The sequence below is a fragment of the Ambystoma mexicanum genome, chromosome 10 (assembly GCF_040938575.1).
Source record: "Ambystoma mexicanum isolate Mex_15411 chromosome 10, UKY_AmexF1_1, whole genome shotgun sequence".
NCBI classification, from domain to species: domain Eukaryota; kingdom Metazoa; phylum Chordata; class Amphibia; order Caudata; family Ambystomatidae; genus Ambystoma; species Ambystoma mexicanum.
Genome location: NC_090932.1, coordinates 1,634,945,677 through 1,634,968,291, shown reverse-complemented (window position 1 = coordinate 1,634,968,291; position 22,615 = coordinate 1,634,945,677). Strand labels below are relative to the sequence as shown.

At 48.6% G+C, this 22,615-nt stretch overlaps 1 protein-coding gene across 4 annotated transcripts in view; it reads right to left on the bottom strand.

Moving 5' to 3' along the window:
• Positions 1 to 22,615, bottom strand: part of GNB1L (G protein subunit beta 1 like) — a 449,973-nt gene that overhangs the window by 147,476 nt on the left and 279,882 nt on the right. For 3 of the 4 annotated variants that reach the window (XM_069620043.1, XM_069620041.1, XM_069620042.1), the window contains one exon: positions 18,035 to 18,160. The exons of the other annotated variant lie outside the window; for it this stretch is intronic. In XM_069620043.1, coding sequence (XP_069476144.1) covers positions 18,035 to 18,160 — 126 coding nt within the window. The remainder of the gene's footprint in view (positions 1 to 18,034; positions 18,161 to 22,615) is intronic. 4 annotated transcript variants of the gene reach the window in all.

Sequence of the window (22,615 nt, the reverse complement as noted above, 5' to 3'; positions counted from 1 at the left end):
CTGCAGGGCTTGTAGCAAGGTTTGTGTGCAGCAGTCTTGTGCTGGTCAGGAGCAGGCAGCATATGATGTGTAGCCAAGTGGAAAGCAGGGCAGAGTTCAGTGTGACACTCCTGTGTCACCAGCAGGGGGCTGCTTTATAGAAGTATGAAGATGTGGGCTAAACGTTGGGTCCACTGCTGTGTTGGCAGTAGCCCGTGCCTGGGCCTGCTTCTGTGGTTACAGTTAAACTGTGCAGGCAAGGATTGAGGTGAGTGGCCGTAGGGCAGGCTGAGTGGGCTGTGCGTTGCAGTGTTTACAGCCAAAGCCCGGCGGGATCCGCCGACTGGAGTGCGCAGCCTCTTCCTGAGGCAGACAGCGTAGCAGGGCTCACCGTCCGTCGGCATGTTGAGGCCCGGATTGTTGCAGGAGGAGCCCAGTCTGGGCTGTGTGGACAGCGCAGGGGCGGGCGCGGTGGATTCACTGGCCGCCGTGGAGGAGAGGCACCGGAGTGGTGCAAATGTAGGAGGTGCCCTGCCTGGGCGAATGTAGCAGATGCGGAAGGAGGGCGCGGTGGGATCACCGGCCGTCGTAGAGGGAAGGCACCGGAGTTGTGAAGGAGGACGTGTGCGGCAGGATCGCCGTACGCAGTAGGAGGAGGACGTCGGCTGGCAGGGAATAACCTTGTCGCCAATGTTAGCAAGTTAACGAATCACATAACCTTCTTTATGCGGAATTTACAGGAACCAGCGCAACCGTGCTAAAACCCCGCCCTTTCTCCTTTCATCATCTAACCCCGCCCTGCAGGTGAGGGACCATTTTAATTAAAGGTACAGTCCAAGGGCAACATCGCAGATAGCTGCCTCTGACTTAATCACTGTACAAATGCTGGTGGAGCCGACTCAGCCCTTCACCCCCCCTAGGTGATGAATTAAGTGCTATTAAATTAGTTCCCATTTACAGTTTTTATTACAGCACTAAGAGGGAGGAACTCTGCATGAAGCACTACATAAAAAACTGGTTGTATCATTACTTCTGCGGCAAGAACAGTTTCAGAAAATGGAACCTGGGCAGATTTGTACCCGTTCAGAGATGTCTCTCATAGAGTCACTTGGATACAGCCCATGTGTCTCCTCGAGTCACTTGGAGACAGCCCATGTGTCTTCTAGAGTCACTTGGAGACAGCCCATGTGTCTCCTAGATTCACTTGGAGACAGCCCATGTGTCTCCTAGAGTCACTTGGAGACAGCCCATGTGTCTCCTAGATTCACTTGGAGACAGCCCATGTGTCTCCTAGAGTCACTTGGCCTCAGAATTTCTGAAGACAGACCAAGCCAATTTTATTAATGAACAAGAGACATGGAAAAGCGCCCAGAACATGCAGGTACACCGATGAAAGTAAAAAACAATAATATATATATATATATATACACACACAAAACAGAAGGTCTGGTAGTTTAGCTGCCAAATTAATGCAGCACCTTGTAAGTTTCCTCCAGGCTGAAATGACAAGCAATTGTGAGAACACATCCAGCGCTTGTTGTTTAATGGGCGGGAACCATGATTTCATGAAAGACGCAGGGCTGTGGGTGCTGGATGACTTACCCACAGGCGATCACCTGGTACAAGGAGCTGCACAAAAGCTTCCCAGCATTTATTGAAATCCCCAAAGCAATTTTACATAAACAGTGGAGTAGCAGGATAAAGCTCCAGGCAGAGCAGGGTCATTAAAGAAAAAGAAGAATGCTCACATGGTCTTTAAATGTGCAAACCACTCTTACTTTCTCAAATAACTGCAGTTTGAAAACAAGGGTGGAGTAAAAGAGTGGAATCTTCTTAAAAGAAGGAGAAAACGGGGATTCCAAGATGGCCGCCGGCGGTGGAGGTCGCGTTTAGATCGCGCTCCCACCGGGCCCACAACAAACAAGCACTTCAGAGGCGCAGTCCCGAGCTTTTTAGCACCGGAATTTAGGCAACTACCCCCGATGGTGTGGAGATTCTGGACCGGGCGAAGATAGATCCAACAACGCTCCCCGGGGGAGATAGCCCGCAGAGAGAGGCACGGCCCCTCCCCCTCCGAGGAAGGCCTGCACGGCCTAGCAGGGGAGACAGCCAGAAGAGCGCCCGCATTGTCGAGCGCCCGCCGCCACAGGGGATAATAGTGAAAGCCATCCCCGGCGTGCAGGGGACTTTGCGTGCCTTAGCTGGGGCTGAGTGGAGACGAAGCGACGGTGTGAACCGCGGAGTACCTCCCGAGGGGGGCGCGTCCCCTGTCACCACAGGGGGACAAGAAAAGGACGCTCCAGCGAGCTGGGAATTCGCGCGCCTCCGGAGGTACCGCATGGAAAGCAGAGCGGCGGGAGTCCCAGGGCACCGGCGGAGCAGTAGGAGTGTGCCCACAACAAAGAAGCACTACAGAGGCGCAGAGCGAAGATAGATCCAGCATCGCTTCCTGGGGGAGACAGCCCGCAGAGAGTGGCACCGCCCCACCCCCTCCGTGGAAGGCCTGCACGGCCTAAGGGGGAGACAGCAAGGAGAACGGCTGCAATATCGGGCACCCGCCGCCACAGGGGAAAAAGCACTGGGGATTACGCGTGCCTACCAGGGGCCGCGTGGAAGCGATGTGGTGGTGAGAACCGCGGAGCACCAGCCTACGGGGTCGCGTCCCCCGTCACTACAGGGGGACAAAGAAAAGGACACTCAGCATGCCACCGGAGGAGCCGCATCGGAAGCAGAGAGACGGTGGGAGCATCAGGGCATCGGCACACAGACAGGCTGTAACAAGGTGAGCCGGCCCCCGGTGGGTCGGGGGAGATACGGGAGAGGAGGGGGAGACAGTACCGCTCCAACGTCGATGGGGTGAGGAAGACACCAGTGGCGGAGGACACCAGAACCTGAGGTGAGAGCGACTCTAGCAGTGCCCCCCCAACACCCTCCCAGTTACTTGAGGCCCAGGCCTGTAGATCATACGTGAGAGGGGTGTGGGCTGCGGTGTGGTGGGGCGCCTCTCCCCACTCCCCATAATAAGACATAAAGGTAACATCTTCATCAACTTGTGCAATCCCCACGACAGGGGAAGACACAAGAGCCGGGGACCTCACCCCCTCACAAATAGAGAAAATGAAATGTCACGGGCGAAGGGGAAGGGGGGCACCTCACAGCCTACCCCGCATTCACAAAAACAGGACACTAGCCTTCTCCAGATGTGGTTCTCGGATACGGGGCGAACTCAAAAGATAGGGCAGGCGAAGAGCCCACTACGGACACAAACCCCCCAAACCAAAGCGCTCTTCCCCCCTCAAAGGATGATATGCGATCCTGGTTTGCAGAGTTACAGGACAGGTTCATGTCCACAGTTCAGGACCAATTTGCCACAATGAGAAATGAGATGAAGCAAGTGGTGCAGGAGCTGAAAACAGATGTGGCTAAGTTGGGGGAAAGGACAGACACCGTGGAGAGAATAGTACAAAACACGGAAGAGGAGGCGAAACAAAGCAGTGAAACACAAGAACATCTGGTTAGACTCACCCATAACCTAGAAATTCAGTGTGAGGATCTCGAGAACCGTTCTCGCAGATCCAACATCCGCATCAAGTTTGTGCCGGAAACAGTGTTGGACAAAGATCTCAAGGTTTCGATGCAAGAGGTGTTCAGAGACATAATAGGGGCCCAAGATTCAGCGGACATTGGGATTGACAGAATTCACAGGGTGGGCCCGAAAAGATCTGGAGCTCCAGGGGAGAGACCAAGGGACGTACTAGCGGCAATTACATCCTACCCACAAAAGGAACAGATACTTAGGAAAGCGCGGCTGCTGGATCACATAAGGATGAATGGGGTCGAAATCCATCTGTATCAGGATTTGGCATCGGCAACACTCCTAAAAAGAAGAGAAATGGGCCCGTTGGTGAGGGAACTGGCGAAGAAAGAAATCAGATACAAATGGACATTCCCCTTTGGTTTACTATTTGAGTGGGAGGGCAAGCAGAGGAGGGTGGCCACCAGTGAAGAAGGCCTCCAACTAATGGGCGTGCATACAGACGAAATGGATACGAGACCAGACAGGATGAAAAGGGATCAGTATAAAAGGCCACGAGGATGGGAAGAGGTGCGACAGAAGAAGAAATCACCAGGACGGGGGAATGCAGAGTAATCCCTCGGGGGCCCATCATAGAGGCGCAGTAACGATAGGGGGGCACTCCAGTCATAGGGTCCAGTTAAAGAGGGAGAAGATCTGATATTATCGGAACATCATGCTCTAAGTGGCCCGGTGGGCAATAGGGGACACACCGCAGAGGTCAGAGGATGGCCCGGGGTGTAGGACTCCCCGTACAGTTAATCCAGAGTCATGAGAGGGCATGGAGCGAGGGGCGGAACGCCCAAGCATCCATAGGGGCCCTGGCCCTCCTCAGGATAGAAGTTAGGTTTTGGTTCATAGTTGGGGGGGAGTTGGATAGTTGGGGGGTGGGATGGGAGGGCGGAATCTCTGGAAGAGGGAAGAGGTCGCAATGGGCGGGAACGAGAACAGAAACAGAAGATCAGACGGGATGGGGATGATCAGAATCTATTCGCAAAATGTAAGGGGGCTGAACTCACCGGTGAAAAGGAGAAAAATGGAGGCCTTGGTGAGAAGGGAAAAGGCGGACATTCTTCTCCTCCAAGAGACACATATTAAGACAGCGGATAGAAAGAAAGTACATCTCAGAGGGTACACAATCTGGGCACAGGCAAACGCAGGTGAAAAAAGAGCGGGAGTGCTGATTGCAGCTAAATTGGGGTTGGTGGCAAACGTCACTGATGCGCGAGTGGACAAAGAGGGCAGGTATGCCTTTGTTAATGTATCAATAGATGGTCGTAGGCTTACACTGGTGGCAATCTACTCCCCGAATACGGGGCAAGATGGATTTCTCTGTGACACTCTGGGGAAAATAGAGGAATTTGCAAAAGGGGAGATAATACTGGGTGGCGATCTGAACCTGGCATGGCAACCAAATCTGGATAGGAGTAAGGGGAGAACGCAAGGGTATGGGTCCCCATCCAAACAACTTAAAGAACGGATGGAACAAATGGCACTAAGGGATGCCTGGAGAGAATTGAGGGGACAGGATAGCGGATTCACGTATTACTCACACGTGCATAACACAATGTCGAGGATTGACTATTTTTGGGTATCAGTGGGATTGGTTGGTAAGATCCAGGGGATTGAAAGGGGATCGATAGCTCTATCAGATCATGCCCCCTTATGGCTAGACATACAGACCTCCGGAAGGGGGAGAGGCCTCTGGAGATGGAGAATGCCGCCGGATGTCATAAAGGACCAAGTAATGGGGGAGGAATTAAGGAACAAAATCAAGGAATTCTTTGAGATTAATGACAATGGAGAAGTACCACTGGGATCTGTTTGGGAGGCCTTTAAGGCAGTAACCAGAGGACATATAATAGCGCTAAAGGCCGCCAAAGACAAACAACATCAGGGATGGGAAAGAACACTTGAGGAAAAACTGGCAGAGATCCAAGGGGAGCTCACAATACATCCCACGAGGAGCCTCAAGAAAGCAATGAAACATGTACAGGGACAGCTAGAGATGCTACGCAATAAAAAAGCAGAGAAATCGCTCCTCTACTTAAAACAAAGGTACTACATCAGGGCCAATAAGACAGACAAATTGCTAGCGAGACAACTCAGGGAAAAGCAGAAAACAATAACGATACTGAACATAAAAGACGCACATGGAAAGCCACATACAACCACAAAGGATATAGGGGATGCGTTCAAAGCTTACTACCAAGAGCTGTATGCAACAGAGCACCCTGATGAGGCACTACAAGACAGGTTTCTACAATCTATCGCCATACCGACAATAGCAGAAGAGAGCAAGCAGGCCCTGGATGCAAAGATCACAGAAGAGGAGTTCAGCACAGCGATAAAGAGTCTCCCAGCGTCAAAGGCACCTGGCCCGGATGGCTTCACGGCCCAGTTTTACAAACAAATCGCTGATATATTAGTCCCTATCCTGACAAGGCTTCTCAATACATTCAAAAACAATGGAAACGTAACTCCCTCCATGAATGAAGTGAAAGTCCTAGTGTTTCACAAAGCGGGTAAAGACCCGACTCTCCCGAGCTCATACCGACCGATTGCCCTAATCAATCTGGACGCAAAAATATATATGAAGGTGCTGGCGGCCAGACTATCACCTCTTCTCACAACCCTGATCAAAACAGATCAATCAGGCTTCATCCCTGGTAGGCAAACGCACGACAACTTAAGAAGAGTCACCCATCTGATAGAAAAAATAGGCATTACCCAAACACCTGCAATATTACTTTCCCTGGATGCCGAAAAGGCTTTTGACCGTGTCGAATGGTCTGTCCTCTTCAAAACTTTGAAGCATATGGGCTTTGGGGATCAGTATATAAATATGATAAAGGCGAATTACAACTCCCCAGAAGTAAGAATAGCCATAAACGGAGAAGTCACAGACAGGGTGCAGATCTCAAGGGGTACGAAGCAGGGCTGCCCCCTCTCGCCCCTGCTATACGCCATATTTTTGGAACCCCTTCTAATTAAGATAAGGGAACTCGAGGAGGTAACGGGAATAGAAATGGTGGGCAGTCAACATAAAGTCATAGCATACGCGGACGATATGCTGCTTGCCTTAGAGGACCCAGGGACCTCACTGCCAAGAACCATGGAAACACTTGAGGAATTTGGGGAGATTTCAGGCCTGAAGATAAATAGGAATAAATCAGAGGTTATGCTCCTAGCCGGGAACAAGGAGTCCTTAGAACTATTGGCGGGCCAGCTTGGTTTAAAAATAACAGAAGGGGGCATCAAATATCTGGGAGTGACACTCACGCACAGAGTTGACAAGATATATAAGACCAATTACACCCCCCTATAGGCCAGAGTCAAGAAAGACCTAGAAAGATGGTGCCCGCTTAAGATCTCGTGGTGGGGAAGAATCCAATCAGTCAAAATGAACATACTTCCCAGGGTGCTCTACTACTTTCAGGCTCTCCCGGTTGCAGTCCCTGACCCCTTCTTCAAAGCCCTATCCAAAACCGTTTCACAATTTGTGTGGAACAAGAAACCTCCGAGAGTTGCCAGAGCCGTTCTTACCGCACCAATAAAGGCTGGCGGAATGTCCCTTCCCCACTTTAAGAAATACTATCAGGCAGCCCAACTGTGGGTTCTGAGGGAATGGCTGGGGGAGAACCAACAGACAGTCTGGGTAACGCAAGATAGGGCGGTCGCCAGGACCCCCTTGGAAGACCTACTGTGGAAGAATAAGCAACACAGACACCGGAACCTTAGAGTGAGCGAAGTCATGAGGACTACACTAAACGCCTGGGATGTCCAGACCAGGAAGGGAATCATGACCACCCCACTGGCTCCCTTTACGCCGATCTGCAGGAACCCACAGTTCCCACCAAGACAAGCACCCAGTAGTTTTGAGAAATGGGAGGAGGCAGGATGTAGGAAAATTGGGGAAATGATCCAGGACAAAGAAATACAATTGTTTGAGGCCTGTAAAAATATGTGGAATCTAACAGAAGCAGACAGATATAAATACGGAAAGCTAAAACATTGGCTGTGTACACCAGAGGTCTTCCAGGCAGCCACAAGGGACCTTACACCATTTGAGACGTATTTAATAACCAACCCAGGAGACAAAAAGCTGGTGTCCACGCTGTACAGCCACATCTGCACACCCAAAGAGGAAATCAAATGGACGTACATGAGAAGATGGGAAACCACATTAGGGGGGGAAATAACCAAGCAGCAATGGGAGGAACTGTGGACAGGCATCCCCAAACTTACCAGGGCTGTCCAAACCGGAGAAATGTGGCTGAAAATAATTACTCAATGGCACTATACCCCAGAGAGGCTTGGGTCAATGTAAGTGTCGAACCTTTGTTGGAGAGGGTGCCAGGTTGTAGGAACCTGGAGACACATCTGGTGGGATTGTCAGGGAGTGAATAGCTTCTGGAAGGAAGTACAAACGGAAATGACAAAAATATATCCAGAGGCTGGTCAAATGGGGGAGAGGGTGTGGTTATGCGGATTCAAGGACCCCTATACCAAAAAACTTCACAAAACACAATGGAGGAGCTTCATGGGCCTGGTCATTGCTGCATGGGCAACAATAGCCCAAAGCTGGAAGAAACGAGACCCACCACTGGTATACACCTGGCTGCAAAAGGTGTGGTCCCAAATGACCATGGAAAAGATCACGCACCGTCTCCAGGCCCAGGACAACTCCTTTGTGAGGGAATAGGGTTCAGTGTTGGAATACCTGAAATCAGACTATATGGACCAATGGTGTCCCCATAACATTAAAATATCGGACATCTATAGCACCTAAGAGTTTCCAAAGAATGAATACACGGAGGACCTATACTCTTCCGCGGGATGGGGAGGACTGTTTGGGAGAACATTTGCGATGATGTTTATTGTTTGTAAAATAATAAAAATATGTTTAAAAAAAAAAAAGAAAAAAAAGAAGGAGAAAACCTCCCTATACATGCCAACATTATCCATTCCATTCGGGAGACACTAGTTTAGTCCTGGTTCTAACTTTGCAGTTTGGGACTTGTAGTCCTGGATTTCCTATTATAAACCCTGGACTACAAGGCCCACATTAGCACGTCTCAGTCCGTGGAGTTCTTCCACTGGCTGGCTGTACGGTGAAGATTTAGGTTCAAAGTTTGACGCAAGAAGCATAAGAGGACCTGAAAAGCATGCAACCGTTGCAAATGATTGGTGGATCTAGTCCTCCAACACTTGGATCCCCTGGTCATAGTGGCACAGGTTTCCTACCTCTCACTCCGGAGCAGCCTGGGGGGCCATGACAAACACATCCCATATTGGCGTAGAAGTCTACGTCATGACTTAAGCGTGAGGACTGCCACCTCTCCCTCTGAAGTAGCCGGGAAGGCCAGAACAGAAACGCATCCCATCTTGGCATCGATGGAAGAAGAGCCAGAGCTGTAATGTTTCTTGTTACAGCGCTTCCAAGCCCTGTCCATCTAAATTCCGATAGTTGTGTTGACATGGGAGAGCTCTCTGTGATTATTGTTACTATCCTTAGGGTATTTATTGAGCACGAAAAATAGAGCGCTTTACAATCATACAGGGGTGGGGGGCACTGTGAGGGGAGCAGAGAAACAAGGGAGTGGGGAGCTAACAACAGGAGAGGGGGGCAATTTGTCAGCAAGAGATCTGCAGGCAACCAGGGCAGGAAACAGTGGGGATCAGATTACCCAGTCTCAGGTAGGGTGCAGAGTGGAGGATGTGCGGGCCTATGTGTTAGGGAGCAACCATTCCTTGAAGAGGAGGGTCTTGGGCTCCTTCCTGAACTGTAGAAGTGAGGGGACGAGTCTGATAAGGAGGTTCCAGAGTCTTGGGATATAGACAGAGAAGGCCTGGCTTCTGGTCCTTTCCTTCCTGCACCAGCAGAGTTCAAGTCTGCCCAGGCCCTTACCTCTGGGGGAATGTAGGCCTCCGAGATGCGGAGCGTCCCAGTGAGGCAGCTTGGGGACGTCAGGGTGACAGCCTTCTAGATGATGCAGAGGGTGTGAAGATGATAAAGGGCTTGAAGCTGGAGCCAGTGCAGTACAGGGGGGTAGGTGGGTCTGAGTGATGTGGTCGAATTTGCAGAGTTGTCCTTTGATGAGTCAAGCTGCAGAATACAGGATACATCTCATGGGTGCCAAGATAGCAGACGGAAGGCCTATTATAAAGGGCATTGCCACCATCCAGGTGGGAGAGGGTCAAGGCTTGGACAGCAGATCTGAAGTGGTTTTCTGGGAATTGGTCGGTAGAAATATCAGTAGGAATTCAGTCTTGGAGGGGTTTGAGCTTCAGGTAAGCACTGGACATTCACAACTGGGTCAATGAGAGGCAGGTCTTGAGCCTGCGGATGTCTTCGATGCAGCATATATTGAGGTTGAGCGCGAGCTGTGCGTCCTCTGCATATTGGTGGATGTGGACATTGTGTGTAGCAAAGAGGGTTCCCATTGGTTCCATGGTAAGATTGAAGATCACGGGGGAGTGGATGGATCCTTCTGGGACTTCACAGGTGATTGGTAGAGTGGGTGATCTGGGGGAATTCATTTGTACAGACTGGTGGCGATTAGCAATGTTGGATTTGAACCAGCTGAGGACGATCTTGCTCATCCCGATTCGAGAATGTACATTGTTAGTGATTCAACAAGGCTGAAACACGTGTATGGGGTTGCTGTTGGTACTCTTATTCAGAGGGGAATTGACATAGCATTTCGGTGCTGGACTGCCCATGTGACTGATATGCAAATGGATATTTCCCGCCTGTGAAAGGTACAGTGAGCTAAAGTGTGGCTGCGTACTCTTGAGTGGGTACCTTCCCAAAGAACAGGTCAATGGGCCATGTTCGTTCTCACAGAGGGGTGCCTATGACTACGTTTTGATTATTTCAAGGGCCATAGGGCTAGTCACCCCAAGTTTCCCAAAGTCATCCAGACGTGGACCCCTTGCTCACTGTGCTCAGAGAGACTCAGCTCCACCTCACTGATGATGCCCAACAAGGCTGAAACATGTGAATGGGGTTGCTGTTGGTACTCTTATTCAGAGGGGAATTGCCTAGCATTTCGGTGCTGGACTGCCCAAGTGTGGCTGCAGACTCTCGAGTGGGTACCTTCCCAAAGAACAGGTCAATGGCCCGTGTTCGTTCTCGCAGAGGGGCGCCTATGACTACATTTTTTTTTTACTAATTATCTAGGTTTACTTTTAGTTTTTCATCCATACTCTCCCCTCCCCCCCCCTTCTAAACATGTAAATACGGCCTGTATGCAAGAGGAAAATGGCAGGAGTGCAGGATTGGGAGTGGTGACTCTGCCCCTATGTGTAGATCCATAGGAAGACAAAGGTAAGAGAACGAGATAGTCTGTTTTCATGGTAGGAAGGCAGGAAACGAAAAGAGATAGGGGGAACCTGGAGACAGAGATGCTACAGGAAGAGGTGCAGCAGCTGGGGTAGGTAGGCAGGAGGCCTTTGACCAGGCTTATGACTGGAAATGTGCCCCAGCAAAGGAGAGCGGCCGACGCGCGAGAGAGACAGAGAAAGAACGAGCCAAAGACAGTGTCTAGACCAATTTGAGATTCTGGAGGAAATTTGGGCACAATGGTTGTTCAACGACGTAAGACAGGACAGACAAATGTAGTGAGACAGAAATAAGTAATTCCCTGCTACGATTAGTCTACGGCCAGTCTCATTCCCGACTCCGAAATGAGATGTGGAAGCGGCGGTGTTGCATGTCTTTCTTAAGAAAGGGTCTGTCCACTTAGTCGGGGGTCTGCAACTTGTGATTCTCCAGATGTTCTTGACTGTGATACCTCACCATTGACTAGGCTGGCTAGTGTTAAGGGAGACCTCACCATTGACTAGGCTGGCTAGAGTTAAGGGAGACCTCACCATTGACTACGAGGCTGGCTAGCGTTAAGGGAGACCTGACCATTGACTAGGCTGGCTAGCGTTAAGGGAGACCTGACCATTGACTAGGCTGGCTAGTGTTAAGGGAGACCTCACCATTGACTATGCTGGCTAGCGTTAAGGGAGACCTCACCATTGACTATGCTGGCTAGCGTTAAGGGCGACCTGACCATTGACTAGGCTGGCTAGTGTTAAGGGAGACCTCACCATTGACTAGGCTGGCTAGCGTTAAGGGAGACCTTACCATTGACTAGGCTGGCTAGCGTTAAGGGAGACCTCACCATTGACTAGGCTGGCTAGCGTTAAGGGAGACCTCACCATTGACTAGGCTGGCTAGCGTTAAGGGAGACCTCACCATTGACTATGCTGGCTAGCGTTAAGGGAGACCTCACCATTGACTATGCTGGCTAGCGTTAAGGGAGACCTCACCATTGACTAGGCTGGCTAGCGTTGATGGGAGCTTGAGTCCAAAACACCCTGATTTATAGATCTTAGCCAGAGACTGGCAACCCTAGCTTCTAAAATCCATTATGGCCAGCTTGCTCGTACCTCCCCGCGTGGTACCTGTATTCAGCTGTGACTAGCCGGAAACACATGCCAGTTTAGCTCTAATCTTCTGCACGACGGTCACACTGCAGATTGAGGTTTCTTGCCGAGTGATTAGGGATGATAGTGTGCGGGCTTGGGTAGACCAAATCCTCCTCAGTGACTGGAGGTCTTATGTTAGTGCTGTGTTAGACACCACCGTTTAGCCCTCACTGTGTGGTCCTAAATAGAGGCAATGTGAAAATGACTATGGACCAGGCCGATTAGGCTGTAATGGTAGAAACAGACCTTGACGTAAAATGCTGCTGGGCCGAAAGCAGAACACTTCATCTAAGAGTTGGAAAGTGAAGTGGACATGAGAAAAATAGAAAACTTGTATGATAGTTCTGTTTTAAACTACCTTTATTTATTAGTGTGCTTTGTTCACCAGAACAAGGCAGGTTAAATTGACCAGGTATATGTGTATGGGTGATATGGACCATTAAAAAAAACAGATGGCTCCTAGTATGCCTTAACCAGACTGATGGAGGCACTATAGCACCTAATAAGATCTCACTGAGTGCTTCAAAGGGGAAATCGGCACTGGAAAGGGATATAGGGGTATATAAGAGAAGTTGGAGGTACAGGAGGGCATATGTTATGTTATACACTATTTGTTCTGCGCCTCATAAATTAAGACCTACCTATGAGCTGGGACCGAACTGCTAAGCGGACTACACATTTCCTAATCAATCAAAAGGGTAGGAAATTGTAACTACTATACAGGCTAATGCTTGATTGGACAGAGAAGCGATCAATAGAATGACGAGATGGGCGACTGCTGTAGCAGAGGATTTGGATCAGAAGATGATATACACGAGGGCTTATTCTGGATGATAAGGACGGTCTCGATTAGATACAAACCCAGTGAAACATCGGCCAACCCATATCAGCCAACGGTGAGCAAGCCAGATCAATAAAGGAGATAATACGCAAAGTATGTTCAGGAAAACCCGCTGAGGACGATCTACTGGATATGGGGAGTCTGCACAATAGGCGAGAAGAGACATGCGATTGTTACCTGCATTAATATGGCCACATATAAAATGGATCTACTTTGTGATGGAAAGATGACCCGTGAGATAGTGGTGCTTGTCAACATATGGGCAGGCGCCCTTAGCACCACGCTCCAGTATAGCCCACATTAATTCTGGAACAAATCGATCCCAGACTAGCCAGTGTTTTGAAGCAAATAGATTTCCTATTAATAACATGATACTGTTCCATACATTAGGCGCAGTTCTCTAATAGTAGTATTTTCCTCCCTAAGAATTCAGATCTGTGGGTAAAAGATTAAGAACGAACAAACGGCTACAGCAAGCCTAGCACAACTGGTCAGTTACCACCTCCCAGCATGAAATGGACACAAAAAACAAAGAAAGGCTGAAAAATTGAGTTATCCGAATACATAACAATTTTCCAGAATACGACCAGATTGCAGTGGGAATAGTGGGTGGTCATTACATACCTTGGAAAGGCGAGGCAGTATCGGGACAAGGCCTTCATCAAGAAAACACACATCTCAGTAACTGGAGGTTATAAAAGGTTTCTTCTACACTTTGCAAACTGTGCAAAACAGAAGGCAAAGGCCACTTTTCTCAAGAACGGGGATTAGGCCCCGAAAAGCAGGCATTTTTTAGACTAATCACCTGTGTACCGTTGTCTTTAAAAGAATGGGTCTCCCACGTCTTCTCCAAATCACTTGTCAAACACCTGCCAACGAATTCATTTGGATCCCTTACGTGAGAGTTGATCTTTCCAAAGCCCTCAACCAATGAGGTGAAGGAGCAGTGCAAGGAAGAGGGAGCCTCTGCTCCCTACCAACTCCCAGGGTACACTGTGGGTGATCCTTGCTGCAGACCAGGACCTGCCACTCTGCAAAAAACCTTGCCACGCGGGAAGAGCAGAACTTGAACAGACCTAACGGTCCTAGAGCCCCAGGAGTGGGTCTCACAGCTTCCGGAGGACCATATCAGTCAAAGATTTCCTGTTCTGCTGCATCGAACCGGTCGAACTGCATTTGAACCATACTCACCACAAACGAACCAAAGGGACTCACTGTTTTTGACACTCCATCGAAATTCGAACTACTGTTGCATCGCACCCGTCAAACTGGCTTACTGCCGCATCATGCTACGCACAGCCTGTCACCTGCTCAGCTTGAACAACTTGCTCACCGCTGCGTACCACCCTCGAACTGCTGCCTCTTCGATCCCCACACCAGATCACCAATGTCACTGCATCGAACCAACTGACATCGACTCGAACCGCTGGAGCATCACGTGACTTGCAGGTCCGAATCAACAATTAAAGTTTTGAACTGCCTCGACCTCCAATTGAACCCCGGTGAGCCATCCAAACTGCACAACCCGAATGCCACATTCGAGGCGCATTGATCTCACGATTAGAACCAACTAGATGCCAGCTCTTCCCTTGACATAGCACAACTCGTCGCACCTGAACCTGGTTTGACCCACACTGCATCACAGCTCAAAACCGGGCTCGACCCTGTTGAATTACCTAAGAACAGCAGCAAGGTACTAGTGACCCATGAGTAACCCCCTGGTACATCCTGAACCCAAGAGACTGGTTAAGTCATTTTTGCACCATTTTTCCACTGAACAACATATCCTTTTGAACTCCTTTGTTGCTTATTGCCGGTTTACCTCTGCTTTGAGTTCCCAGAGTTCTGCATCTCTCTATCTTTACATATTCTGTGTTCTCTCTTACAGTGGCGGGTTTCTATAGTGTTTTAATCATTATTTGTGCATTGGTGTGTCTAACTTAAGTACATAAATATCTTATAAAACCTTGGCCATTCTTTAATTTTGGAGGTTACAATTTGCTGTTTGGGTGAATATTGGATCACATGTAAACCCCCTCCTGAGAGTATAGCCTTCCCTCGGCCCACGTTACCACACAAAGTGATGGAGGTGTATCTCGTTGCTGTGCCTGCATTACCTGCGTGATTGGGGGGATCACTTTTGGTTTCAAGTGTTGGGGCTGAGCAGGTGGTTTAGCCACTATGCGTTCCTCTATTCCGGCAGAAAAGTCATGTCGTCATAGCGTGTGATATTGACTCAACGAGACTATAGAGACAGACACCCACAGTATCTCAGAGGGATAGATTGCCTAATTCAGGAAACTACAGAAGAGCTTTACTTCCCAGTGCTACTTATCCAGTTTAAGCTTGACATGACTGGAGTAAGAGCTGCGGATATACTGTAAATTGAGGAACACCCCATGGTAACATGAGCAATGAGCATGGAGAAAGCATTTGACAGCGTCAGTCAATACCTTCCCAGGCTGATGCTTCAGACTGTGCAGGGATCCAGGTAAAAGGTTGAAGAAGGAGCATGTTAAGCCCTACATTTTAAAGGTGGGAGTAAAACGAATTTCAGGGCGGAAGGGGGGAATGAATCCCCTTCGCAATGGGGTATTTTTGAAGCCAGTAAAGATATATTTTCCTCTAAACCAGAGATCATTTTGTAGTCCATTCTTGCAAATGTAAAGATTAATTTTTAGCTTATAGCTCCTCTTTAGATCAGGCAGTAATAATTTTAGAGTTCTGTCCTGTTGCACTGCTCTGCTTGAACCACACGTCTGTGGGTCTGTGTGAGGATATCAAGGGGAGGCATATTCGTCTATTTTTTTCTAATACATATTGGGAGTATGTCGTTCCCTATTTTTTGCATTGAGAGTATTTTCCAGTTTATGGGGAGTAAAACAGGTTGGACAGACGGAGTTATGGGATTTGGAGATAGTCTTGATGTTAAGGTGTACGGTGTTCATTTTGCCAAATAACTCCATTTTATTTATATTTTTTAATGGAGTGTAGGGCGCTGAAGATGGAAGGGAGTTAGAGCAGTGTGTAAATGCTTGAAGACAGTTCTGCTGACATTATGGGCTTTTGCAGAAGTCTGTTTTATCTTTGCGGATAGCGAGTTTTTTGTGATTCGACAGCTGGAAAGGCCTATAGGATTTCAAATCTTTTATAATTTTCTGATCTGGCGGTCCGCGTCGACATTCTGTGTATACCATTGATCGATTTGTTCTATCACAGTTAGTTCATTTTTAGGGAGTTTGTTGGTGTCCGCAAGGGTCTGAGTGAGATGTCTTGGCCACTGTGGAGTAAGTCTTATGTTGGAATAGTCTGGCGGGTGAGTAATCGGAGGCGCCTGTAATGAATACATGGGGGGAATTTGTGGGATAATCCTTTGGTGATATAAGATGGTTTGGGCCATCCTTTATGAGGTCCGGTATCATTATGTGGTGTAAGAACATGGTGGTATAGGGTGCTGGTCTTCCAGCGATTGAATGAGGCGACGTGAATTTGAGTGCGTAGGTGACGTTACCTTTCTTCACAGGATGCGCCGTCGGGGAGACTGAAGTCTCTCTGAGGGTGCCGTTGTCTGCACTGGATATAGGCTAGGGGATGGGAGGTTAGCGAGACTGCTGCTGAAGTTCTTGCTATGGACTAGGGGGATGGAGAGGAGAAGGAAGGTGATAGGGTGGCTGGTTGAGAGTGTGAGGCAAGTTGAGGCATATGCATGAGGAGTGTGTGGGCACATGGATAGAGTCAGGGTAGACTGGGTGAGGATGGGAAGACATCTGCCCGCCCTGTGGATGCAAGGGCAATTGTGGATATTGAAGCCATGTGGGATCAGCTCATAACAGACGAGTGTGTGAAGAATGCCTTGGTTTTTGTGTGCGACAAGGTCATGAATGCCAGAGGCATGTTGTGTTAAAAGGCTTTTGTACTGCACCAGCTCACCAACACTGTGGACTCCATGCGCGCCAGGTTCTGCGGCAGTTGCCATTGTGCACTGTGGGCAACATTGATGGGAGCACACAGATGCAGAGGGGCGACTCGAGTGGGCACAGGTAGTAATGTTTCCTGTTACCACACTCATAATGGGGGATGCTTGCAGGTAAAAGACTCCCAGAAATACACGATTCACTGCTTCCCGTCAAATCTGGTATCTTATCTATTGTAAGTTCTTGTGCGATCAGAAAAAGCATTGTTCATCCCAGTATATAAATAAATAAAACAATGGATATAGCGGCACTCCCAGATAACACTAGCACACTTGGAGAGAGCACAGAAACGTGCATAAAGGATACTGGGCATGGATTAGTAGATGTTGTCTAGTATTGCAGAGGTGGTGGGGATTTTAGTGGGATTCGTCCGCAGAGGGCACTGCTTGAAATTGGCGGATCCTGGACGGGTGCCATCTTACTTGTGGATCTAAGCTGCAAGTAGCTTTGACTTTCAGGGCTTAAGAGCAGGACAGATTGTGCTTTTCGAAGGTCAGCACTGGGATTTCCTATGTGAAGGGTTAGGTTTTCTGTCAAGTAATTTTTTGTGTGGGGGGTAGAACTTCAGAAAGCATCAGGGTAGCCCTGCGAATCATGTGATCACACTGCACAAGGCCAGTTCCTATCTAATACAACCAAACTTTAGGAGAACCTAAAGACAGGTCAACAACTGCACCAATCATTTGTCCAGAGCTTGCTTGCTCATTATGTGGCATTATATTGGACTACAGCTCCCAATAACCCTTCACTATTGACCATGGTGGCTGGGGCTGATGGGAGTTGAAGGTGAAAACACCTGGCGGGGGATGAGTAGCTGTTGTGCAGCACAAACGCCTCAAGCAGTGACCTAAACAACTAAGAGGTCCTTTTAAAACCAGCAGAAAGTCAGCATGACCATGAGTCACTGGTTTTCACCATAAGGATGCCAGCATCTTCACACACATGAAAGTTCCATGCATGCAGAAGGGAAGGCAGAAGCAGACTCCAAACTCCACCCCCAGGCCCAGGATAGAAAAGCATGAAGGGACCTGGACTGCAACATACTGGAGAGCTTGACTCTGCCAGGAAATAAGGATCCAACCATTTTTCCAGATCAATGCAAATGATCCCCTCTTGCCCCCCACTGCACCATTTGTCAATTGGAGTTGCTGTGTTTCAGGGCTCTCTGTCCGCTGCACCCACCTGAGCAGAGATTCCCTGCCATGCAGAGACTGCAGCCAGAAGACTGATTTCCCCTCATGGCCATCGAGCACTGTGTCCGCGCGGCGAGTGTTGAGGTTCCAGATGTGGATGAGCCCATTGGAAGACCTAGAACGGGGAACAAGATGATCAACTCAAAGAAGAGCAACCCCTTGGAGGTTTGAAAGCGGTGGCATGTGGAATCCCTTCTCAGAAATGCAATCTTCCCAGGAGAGGACGCAACACGTGTGCTCTTGCTCACACTACCACTCAGCGACAGAAGAATTCCAGCCCTTGGCATTTCACAACAGAACTCCACATACTGCTTTTTTTTCTGCCCTGCATTTGAACTTCATAGACTTTGGGCCTCATTATGATTTTGGTGGTATCTCGGCAGTAAATCCACCAAAATACCACCAAACAGATTTACCTCTAAAGCCAGATAACAAGTTGTGCTATGGCGCATTTGTCCTCATTTATGGAGTTCATAGGACTCCAGGGGTATTTTGGTGGTAATTCCACTGACATCAATTCCGTGGAAATGGCAGTTTTCTGGCCTGAACGTCCACTAGACAAGGCGAACAAGCGCCTAGAAGGGGCCACAGTGTGATATGTAGCATTCCACAGAGCAGCTACATTAATTAACTAAATAGTCACCAACTAGCACATCCATTTTTTATTCCACCCCCCCAAGTAAAGTGGCTATTACTTTTGCGAGGCTAACGGAAAAGGCTGGCTCCAAACCCAGTGTGTGGGAACCTCACATTGGGCCTCATTACAAGTTTGGTTGTATCTCTGGGCAGTAAATCCGCGGAGACACCCCCAAGTGTATTTACCATTACCGCCACTTAGTCCAGTGGAATTACCGCCGGATTAGAAGTGGTGTTAGGCACTGTTAGTCCCCATTTATTCGAGTCTATAGGACTCCATGGGGATTTCCGCTGGCAGGTAATTCTGCCGATTTGGCCATTTATGGCTGTAAAGTGGAGGAATTACCTGTAGCATTCTGCTGGAGATTTTTCCCCCGTCTTACCTCCAAACCCGTACTTCGGTGGTGTGGTAATGCAGAGCTAACGCAGTGGTATATGTTACCACTGCATTACCACCATTTCTGTCCACACTGTCAAACTCGTAATGAGGCCCATTGTTCTGACTCCACAGAACCTTTTGCTGCGCAGCGAATGGGCAGGGAGCTCAAAAGAGAGACAGCTCTGCTCAGAAAGAAGAGATCTCGGCCATCTATGAATTGGTGTGAAGTAGAGTGTGTGATCTGGGACGCCCAAACCCACATCCTTTAAGACTCTGTACATTTCACTGTCTAGTATTAAGGGTGTAGTCTAATTAAGGGACATTTTGGATTGTGGCTTTTGTCAATAAATCACCCATCTGGTCAACCAGGTCTTGGACAAACCCTAAAGAAGGAACGCTCTAGACTCCTGCTAAAGTGCCAAGAAGTGTGCTTCTCCCTTATTTTGTGCGCTTCCTTGAACAGAGATCTTGCTACCAAAACTTGATCATGGAGTTTGACGGACTATAATAGCAAGCTGAGGATCTGCCTGTGCAGTTGAAGTTCGAGGTGCCTGGAGACTGTCAGCCTGCCTTCTATGTTTGTGGTCCTTAGCGAGAGAGGAGACCCAGGCCTGTACAACATAGTGGAGTCTACGGTCCTCTCTGGTGCCCTTCGCACTTAGTCCCCAATCCTGTCTTTATGCCTACCTGATAGCAGTGAGGTCCTGAGCGAGGAAGACGCTACACTCCTTCGGTAGCTCCCTAAAGTCCTGAAAGATCTGTGGAGCCAGAGATAATCTGTAATCCGAGAGACGCGAGGCCTTGGCCCTTTCCCTGCATGGGCAAGATTAGGATTGAATTCAGGTCTAGAAGACAGACCCGAGAGGAAAAGGATATACAGCAATTCCTAGGCTGTTCTGAAACATCTTGGACCTTGAAGCCCTTTCCATGCAAACCCTTAAGAGTCCCGGGTTGTAAATTCTGTAGCATTTGAGCCGGTGGTGACATCTTCTCAGCCTGTTTCAGTGATGGGTTTCTTTTGCAGCAATTCAGGGATATTGTAGACCCAGGCGGAGTATATTATGACAGTCTTCGATTTGTATAAACTATTGTTGTTAACATTGCTTTTATCATTTTTGTTAGAAACTAAGCAACAAAATGCCCTAAATGTCTATGACCCTGGTTTAAATCTTCACGTGTTGCTCTTGTGTCCATATAGTTACCTGAGCCACTGCTAGAAGCCCTGCATATATTTCAGAGAAAGCTTTCCGCATGACTCATGATACCCCAGGGTGAGCCAGGACACCTTTGAGCACCTCTTGGCACAATCCTCTCAGGTCCCCCGGAGCAGATAGTTCCGGAAGTTTCGACATAGCTCGTAAAACCCTTGGCCGCTGGCGCCCTCAGCTAGGTGCCTTCCTGGAATTGTGGTACAGAGTTGCACTTGAAGAAGCTTTCCTTATTGTGTAAGGGATTCGTGGAAATTTGTAGGACTTTTTAATACATTTTCCTACAATTCGAGAACTCACTATGACTTGCCGATAGCTAATAGGTAATAAAACTTGTTAAAAGGAACACTCATGTTGTTGCCTTTCCTCAACCTTTCTCACGCATATCAGCAACTGTCAGCCCAAGTTCCGCAGACAGAACACTGGTCATGGCTAATTAACCACATACTTTATCGATTGAGTGCATTACTTTTCGTCAAGGTCCTTCGTTTCGAACACAAGGTGGATCCTTCGGAAACCTGGATCTATATTAACGATCACTAGATCTGCTGCTAACAGGCCTCCTTCCACACAAGCAGAACCGTCCCTAGTGCCAGATGTTTCAAAAATTGTAAAAGAATGCATGGATGATTCGCACCATAACCAATCAGAATCTTTGCTTCTAACTGAAGCTCCCAGAATCCTATGAGGCAAGCTCTTCATGTGCCCAAATATGTAGGACTCTTTCATCCCTGAACTTTGACCCTGAGCTAGATTTCCAGTCAATTAGGTATTGAGAATGTGTCAATTTCCACTGTCCAGTAAACGACCATTGCTCGCTGCCAGATACTAGCTCGTTTGTTCGAGGTTTCCTTATTTTTTTTTTACACATTTCACTGCAAATGTAGAAGGGGGTAAGATTTAGGTATTTGTTAAGGTGGGGGTTTGTGGGGGATCTTCCCCCCGCATTTTTTGCAGTGAATTGTGAAAAAATAATTTGACCAAATGTGCCTCGAACAAATTTTCTTGAGGAAACTTCTTAGAACTCGCTGTGACATGCTCTTTTGAGGATCCGAAAACTCGCCCAATGGTTTCTTGCCACTTTGCCTTGGAATCCTGAACCGGTCATCCAGTTCCACTTCATTGCCCGATTGGTTTTCTGTGAACTTCTGAATCTATATAGCAGCTCTGTCTTCCCTCCTCGATTCCTGCATTTCTGTTCTCTACCTTGCGATGGGAGGTGTCGGCTTCTGAGCTGGAATGAATATGTGCAGGTAAGCGTGCTTGCAGGCCACAAATAAAGACACCTTCACACAGGGGTCGGGCTGTCACTAACTTTACTTCATCTGAGCCCAGCCTCATTAACTTGGGTCACATGACCCTGATGTCCAGAACGTGCCAGTGTCACCGGAAACAAGGCACAACGTTACATCTCCCCCCAAAATAACAGTGTCCTACCCTATCCCCCCCATCCACCTCGTAGTCACCCGCCGGTACTGGGATGCAGGGGCTCCTCCATCTGTTTTCCTTCTGGGTCAGTTTTTCTCTCTGAGTCTGAAACTTCATCTCCTGTGTACCTGGACTCTTCTTGAGCGACACTCATCATCCCTCCACTCTTGGTTCTCCCCCTGCTGTTGCGAAGGTATCTTCTTGAAGAAAGAGGCGTTCCTTGTTACTCGTTTGTCAGCTCTTTCAGCTGTGACCATAGAGCCATTCATGTTTGTGACAGTGACGGGTCGAGGGTCAAAAGGCGGTTCTCCTTTGTGTGAAGCGCTCTGGATTGCGAGAATGCGGTCTCCATGTGTAGACGTGACTCTTGGGTTCTACATCTGCGGTCAGCATATTCCTTCATCCGCTCTTTCGCTTCCTTGTCCTTTTCCTGCACCTCGCAGTCGTTTGCTTCGTATTCTCCATCCTTGAAGGCACGGGGCAGTCTTGTGCGAACTAGGGTCGCCAAAACATTTGTTCTGCTGGGCAGACCCTTGTGGTGTTGTGGTGTGTTACTGTAGTCCCGCAGGAGTTGATAAAGAGAATGTTCAATGTGTGGAAAGGTGAATATGCTAACGGCCCTCTTGATGTTTGCCATAAAAAGTTCTACTAGCGGGGTGACCTTTCTGTGGTAGAAGCCCATGGAGAGTTGAAAGTCTCGAAAATCGTGGCAGGTGAAAGGGAGTGCATTGTCCGTCTTCACTACCTTTTGGAATGCCTTATGACGAGAAGATCTGATCCAGTGCTGGTATCACTCTGGTGGCTGCCGTTGATTGTAGGATCTCAAGAACCACTAGTATGTAATCCCCTGACCTGAGCGTGCCAAAGTCGATGGCCACTCCTTCCCACAGCCCGTCCAAGAGTGGCGTCATTTGCAGGG